Source organism: Trachurus japonicus, chromosome 21 (genome assembly GCF_045865225.1).
Source record: "Trachurus japonicus isolate A0001 chromosome 21, Traja_1.0".
NCBI classification, from domain to species: Eukaryota; Metazoa; Chordata; class Actinopteri; order Carangiformes; family Carangidae; genus Trachurus; species Trachurus japonicus.
Window position 1 is genome coordinate 8,310,625 of NC_140927.1, and position 7,223 is coordinate 8,317,847.

At 39.0% G+C, this 7,223-nt stretch overlaps 1 protein-coding gene across 1 annotated transcript in view; it reads right to left on the reverse strand.

Moving 5' to 3' along the window:
- dnah7 (dynein, axonemal, heavy chain 7) overlaps positions 1-3,518 on the reverse strand; it is a 72,709-nt gene extending 69,191 nt beyond the window's left edge. The window contains exons 1-9 of the mRNA XM_085764242.1: positions 3,427-3,518; positions 2,673-2,859; positions 2,275-2,350; positions 1,494-1,674; positions 1,317-1,389; positions 991-1,116; positions 711-830; positions 349-532; positions 13-183 (exon numbers count right to left, since the gene is read on the reverse strand). Coding sequence (XP_085620368.1) covers positions 13-183; positions 349-532; positions 711-830; positions 991-1,116; positions 1,317-1,389; positions 1,494-1,674; positions 2,275-2,350; positions 2,673-2,859; positions 3,427-3,502 — 1,194 coding nt within the window. The 5' untranslated portion in view covers positions 3,503-3,518. The remainder of the gene's footprint in view (positions 1-12; positions 184-348; positions 533-710; positions 831-990; positions 1,117-1,316; positions 1,390-1,493; positions 1,675-2,274; positions 2,351-2,672; positions 2,860-3,426) is intronic.
- Between the last annotated feature and the right edge of the window lie 3,705 nt (positions 3,519-7,223).

A 7,223-nucleotide genomic window follows, 5' to 3' on the forward strand; every position in this document is an offset into this window, starting at 1 on the left:
ATTTCCTCTTACCAACTCAGGGTACATTTTGGTCTCTACGCGAGGTATCATGCTGACAGACCGGAGCATGAACTCATAGACATTAATGAGGGTCTCCTCATACAGTCTGAGGTCAGACTCAAACTTGATCTCCTTGTCCTCCAGGATCAGATGAAGTACAAGGCCTGGGTACCCATAGGTTCGCTAGGATGGTAGAGAGAAAACCAAAACAAGTAAAAACTTTGGAGGTATACCTGCTACTAAGTCAAAATCTAGAATTTATTCATTTCAGTTTTTTCCCAGCCTATAGTTCATACAACTCCTCTGACATACAACATACTGGCCTACATTTCTTATGGTTTTTCCTACCAGGTTTTGGGAAATTAGATTTGTATAGTCCCTCATTGAGTCTAGCATAAGGTTCTGCAGCTGGGTGGTCATCAGTGCAGCCATACAGTTGAAGAAAGGCAGCAGTTTGGCCACGCTGCGATTGGCAGGAACCGACTTGTCTCTGCAGTCACGGTAGTAAATGTTATGCACGTTTGAAATCCAACTGGTATGGCAAAAAGCACAAAAAAAACAACATGATTAAAGATTATATTCAGGGAATGTATTATGCTTGATCCAATATCTGAGCAGAACAAACACAATGTATTAAATACATCAAATCCACAAAGATAAGCAAATTTGATTCTAAAAACAGTTATAGATAAATAGTAACATGGACTCACTCTTTGAGGAGGATTTCTCTGGCATCCTCAACATGTCTGGTGACAGTTTGCTGAAACACAGACAGCTCCATGGACTCCTCTCTCCTGTGGAACTCCTGTACATTTATCAGACGGACATCCCTGCAGGTAGGTCACCCAAGAGCATAAGATTGTTGTAAGATCACAAAAATAGATAGTGAAAAATGTATTTCTTGCCCAGTATAATCAGAGTTTGCAATTGGTTAACTTGACCAAACTGACATAATCGCAACTGCAGTAAAAATAGATCCAGAATTCTTACTTGTAAGAGGCATGCCAGAGCTCCATCATTTTACGCATAGTCGGGCTGATAGAGTGCAGTTTATTTCTCATCCTCTTTTGTGCATGGACAAAGGCTTTGTTCCATGGTTTCGGACATTCCTCCATTCTGACGGTGAAAAATAAAAATGGGATCTTTGGGACTTTACGTTTTACCATTCTACACACTTCCAGTCACTGCTCATTAAAACCCAGGGTTTAGGTTACCTGGTTGGCCTGGTAATGACAGCTATGCTACACAGTAGTACACAGTAAATGCACTGTACTGTATACTTGTACTGTCAAGATAATCTTATCCTGCAGACTTACTCAAGTCTTTGAGGGGACAGTTCCTCTACTTTGTCCGTGTCATTTTCCCCTTCATATCTGAACGTATATTCCACTGAAATTGCAAACAAAGGGTATAAAAACAACAAACAACATTCTTTTGAATTGCAAATCATCCAGTCACCAAATATTCTAGGTTTGGTTTAGTAAAATAAATACTGATTGCTGTCTTGACGCTGAACAAGTAGTCTTCTTTGATCTCATCGACCAGCAGCTCCAGTGATGGGCTTGAGCGTGATGGTCGGCATCGCGCCCTGACCAGAATCCTCTCCAGCCAAGTGTCCTCCAAAGGAGACACATTCTCCAGGTCTATCCCATTCTGGATGTAGTAGTTGTATTTCTGATTGGAAGAATATTATCAAACCATTTTCAGAAACAATAGGGAACTTTTTAGACAAATATCTGATACTAGCTTTGTGACATTGCTGATAACAAGGTGATGAAAATATATCTACATCCAAGATGTCATTGAGATAAAGCTTATTTGTGTGGTGCAAATGATTAGGGTTACTGTGTATAATATTCAACACAACTGACCAATGCCAACCTCATTTTTTCAAGCTGTGTACCTGAATTAAAGCTCGATTTTGTGCATCTACTGTAATCCACTGCCTAATTATGCTAAATTACAATTTAAAAAACTGTGATAGTTTCATTGATAAGTACAGACTAAGGCCAAATATCCTTAAAAGGTGTAGATAACATATAATATTTTAAGAGTGGAAAAAAACAGACAAGCACTAAGAGAGAAACACACTGCACCTAGCAACTCAAACCACCGGGACAAAACAAAGCAGTGACAAAAGCTACCATATCAAATGTCTTGAAGAGATTAGCTCAGAAAATGATAAGCAAAGTGTGTCCATTACGGACATCTGCACAACAAAGGAGGGCCTGTAATATAACATATATATTTCATGGAATGTGTGCTGCATTTCACCATATCTCTGTCACTCTGTGCTGTTGACTTAGAAGAACCACATGGTGGACTGCTGCCATCTTCCTCTTCTTGATGACTTAAGAGAAAAAACAAATGGCACTGCTGGAGTCAAATGTCTCTTTGTTCACTGCAGTATGCATCCTGGCTATGAGATATAACTGTTTGTTTGTGGTTTACTGTACAAAACTGTAACTTTAAAAATGGTTATTCCCAAATATTTTCTCACAAGCGCTTAGTTAGTTAGTTAGTTAGTTAGTTAGTTAGTTAGTTAGTTAGTTAGTTAGTTAGAAAGGTTGACAGACCAATAGAGGGAACACTGATGTACAGTACTAATGGAAAATAAACTGGAAATGACATGACATGGAGTTAAAAGACTATATAAAGATGGTGAAACTAACCATATGAATTTAACCAGTGCTTCTCTGAGCTTCTTTTGCTTTAGACTCTTGTGAGAGAGTTTTGTGCGGGTTCTGCTGTACTGCTTGAGGGCCCCGGGGATCTGTGCTGCCTTTCTGCTCTGAAGCAGGTTCTGGCTTCTGCCATAACTTTGACATGGTCTACCATCTGTCACTTCACCCTGCAGGTCTCCTGACGTGAACATACAGCAAACACTTTAAACAGAACTTCCATAACAGGCTTTATGCACAGCTCCACTCCTTCCTGAACTTATGGTGCGTTCCAGGCAACTCGTAACTCGTGTTTTTCCGACCTGTTCCTATGGTTACCCGTTAGAACGTACAGTCAAACTCGTAACTTCCCACCTGTGAACTCGTACTAGATCGATCTGCTCCCAGTTCCCAGTTCGTAACTCGTAACTTGCCTGGAACGCTACAAACTCGTAACTGGTGACTTGAAGTCGTGACTTACGGGTTAAAAAGCCTGCCTGGAACGCACCATTAAACCAGCTCCTTTATTTCCTGCCTTACATTGTTGGACAAACTGATTAATCCAGGTGTGTCTCATTGAGTCAGACACACCTGGATTAATCAGTTTGTCCAATAATGTAGTTCTGGACGTATTGGAGCTGTGCATAAAGCCTAGATAAGTACTTCTTACAGATTATAGCAATATCTTAGAATACTAATATGCATGATTATACTGATGTTTAACGGTTTAATATCACCAACTCAAAGATTTAAAAGTTGAACCCACTTTTCACAGCGTCTGCAGTCTCTTGAGGTTTCTTCCTAAGTAGAGGATATGGCGAAAATGAAGATTTGTTTTCCATCCACGGCTGTTTTCTGTGCACCTAGACGAAATTCGTATGATACTGGTCAAGTGTCTGGAATTAAACAATATACTACTACAAATAATAATAATAATAATAATAATAATAACAGCCTTTAAATTGCTTTTAAAACACCAACTTTTGGTGCGCTGACACACACACACACACACAACTGTAAAACCTTAACTTAGTGTAACTGGCTGTCAAGTGGCAGTTAGTCGAAAGTTTTCACGTTTTTTAACATTCATTCGGCAAACATTTTCCAAAAACTCACCGGTGGTCGATTTTGTGGTGAGGACGCTTCACTGTCGGTTATATCTGTTTTCTTTCTGGAGAAACTCATGGTGGTTCTTGAGCAAAGTAATCATGAGCTAACTTCGTCTTGTGTCGTTGCTAGGGCCGTTGCTAAGCAAGCAATGGTGAACTCCTGAACCGTCGGCAATATTTTTTTTTACGTAGGATGAGTCCGGGAAAGTCCCGCCTTCCCCGCCTCTGATTGGCTGGATGAATTCTCCTCCGATTGACGTCATCTCACAACAGTACTGTAGTAAACTTAAATACACACATCTAACCAGCGTAATGTAATCAGACGCCATAGCGTAGTGGTTTGCGTTTTCGCCTGCGGTGTGGTGAATTCGAGATCGATCCCCGCTGAGTTTACATTCCGAAAAATTAAGTTTTTAAATTTATATTCCATTTTGAGTTTGAGAGGAGTGTAATTGTGCTATTGGTTAGGTTTAGGCAATGAAGAAAGGAGTTGGTTAAGTTTAGTAAAAAGACCAGGTAGAGGCTAGACAGGCCAGATAAGTAGAGAGAGTCCAAGTTTACATTTTGAGTTTGAGAGAAGTGTAATTGTGCCATTGGTTAGGTTTAGACAATAAAGAAAGGAGTTGGTTAAGTTTAGTAAAAAAGACCAGATAGAGTGTAGACAGGCCAGATAAGTAGAGAGAGTCCAGGTAGATCTAGGCACTTATCACGCTTTGCCGACAGCCTGCGTTTCACAGAGATGGCACACACACACAGACACAGACACAGACATACACACACACACAGCACAGACTCACAGATGAGTTGGCTCATGCTCTGATCGCAGACAGCGGTGGCTCTCATAAAATCAGGCTACTTAATATGAATAAATGGACGGATACTCAGGATGCAGCTGCCTGATAATGCAACGTAACAAAATATTGTGAAGGAAAACAAAACACAGACTGAGGTAACGCAATATTTATTGTGAGGTAACACAAAACTCGTTGAAATGCAAAATGATCACAAGGGAACGTAAGAATATAATAACCAACTGGCTCTGTGGTGAATATGAAAGAGGCAGAGTTTTGTATGAAAACTTTCTGTTGGCTCTGCACCGATCCTAATAATACTTTGTTCTTATACTTATTCTTCTTCCTCCTCAAATAAATTTCCATCAGGATGTGTAAAAGTGATCTTTGGAATAATATGAATTGAAAATGATTAAATTAAATGTTTTATATACGTTTATATGGTCTTAGGAAAAACACTTGTGGCAGAAGTTTTTGACTATTTGATGAATGATTTAATAAAGACCCATGTAGTTATATTCTTTCAATGTTTCGATTTGAAGTTCTCATTCAATAGAGCTGTAATTTAATCAGTTTGTTTGTGTTTTTTATGATGGGAAAACAAAAATGAGACCAAATGAAACATTTGTGCTTCGACTAATTACGAACACATGTTTTAAAATGAGTCATATTTTTAATTCTTCTTAACACAAATTCAAATCTTTGGGGTAAAATGCACTTTATGAAAAATTCCAATGCAAAAAAACATTATGCAACTTTCTCTGAATTAAGTTTGTAACAGTGTTTTGACACATTTTATGACCCGTTTTCAATTTCCCTGCAGTGTGTTTAAGTATTTATCCACTGTATCATAGGCTCAAATGTGTGGCCTAGAACATGAGTTTTTTTTTTTTTAGTTCAAATGACAAGAACATACCTGCTCACGACGAGACCACACACAGAAGTGGTCTGCAGCTTTGTCACAACCGAAAGTAATTAACCTGAATAACTAATGGTGCATGTACAGTCTGTTTGCAGTGCAGCTGTTCATCCAGAGGAGGGAGCATGGGTCTGCAGCTGTGTGAGAAACAGAGCAGCTCATGTGGATAACTGGAAATTGGTGTTTGCGCTGAACCAGGAAGAGACACAAACTCTGACTGACTCTGTCAAGTCACAGCGACTTTGAGACCGCTTCCACTTGAGTGAACTTCCTTTCAGAGTAAAAGCCTTAACAGTAAGGCAGTTTTCCAAGTACTAACGAAGTGATTTGTTCAGCATTATCAATATAGATGTGAAATTGGTAGGTATCGGAGTATTAGTAATCTTTTTTTTTTTTTTGCAAATAATTACATAGAATATTTTTAAATTACAATAATCATACCCATTTATAAAATAAAATCAGGGCATTAGTCATAGGCCTACCCCTTTTCATTTCTCTTATCTACATTGCTTAATTTCACATGCAGCTAATTTAAAGTGACATTACATTTTCCAGCATAACTCAAACTTGGTCTGTGTTGGAAAAATAATGAGAGAAAAAAAAAGAAATTGATTAGTTTGACACCTGAGTGACATCCAGAGACTGGTCAAGTGTTCAGCTTAGAAACAGGGGGAGATGCTATAACCTCGGTGTACAGTATACAACCTGTTGTGTACAAAGGACAAAAATTACTTAAGTATAAAATAATACCAAAATAAAAAGGGAAATTGATGTAAAATACTTTAAAGCAGAATTAAGTGATATATTTGTGTTAATATAAGTCTTAAATAGTTATATCTTCCGACAGCAATCACTTACATAGAGTGTTTGGACCGAAACACGGGTCTCCCAGTCCCTCTGCTCTGCTCTGAGCCGAGGAGAAAACCTTTATCGTATCCTACAGTTTTTATCCAATGAGGAGAGAGAACGGCATGCAGGGCTGTGTGTGCAGCCAAGGGACGCCGTGAATGTGGTGACGTAGGGACGAGGACTGTTATGGTGCGTTCAAGGAAACTCGTAACTCGTGTTTTTCCGACCTGTGAAGTCGTACCAGTTCGATCTGGTACGACTTCACGGGTCGGAAGTTACGAGTGGCCGTTATAGTGACTTTCACCGGTAAAACAGGTCGGAAAAACACGAGTGGGTTGCCTGGAACGCTACAAAATCGTAAGTTGTGACTTGAAGCTGTAATTTACGGTTTCAAAAGCCTGCCTGGAACGCAGCATTAGCCAAAACGACCGGATCGCTTACTTCTGCTTTAATTTTGGTAAAAAACAAACAAAAAAAAGGTTTATCTGTGCATTTCAACTATAGAGCTATTTATTTATTTCTACCTTCCTGTTTTTACGTCTTAATTTCATATAGTACATATGCTAGAGTGAATAAATAAATGTAGACAAACAGTCGACTTTTTTTTTAGGATCTATTTTGCATTTATTTAGGGATTTAATAATGTAATTTTTTGGGATTTGTGTCATTCTCTCGTCTTTAGTTTTCTTACTTTCACAGTGAAACATCTCTGCAGTTACAGGATGGCGAGAGGCCGGTGTTTAGAGCCGAGTTGAATCTCATGAGGCCACTTTGTGCCAATTAAATCAAAGTAAAATAGAAAGACATCAAATCAGTGAGCGGCGCATCGATCCAGCACCGCCCACACAGCTGCAGGAAACAGATGTTTCACATGACGGTAAAGAGAGAGATATAA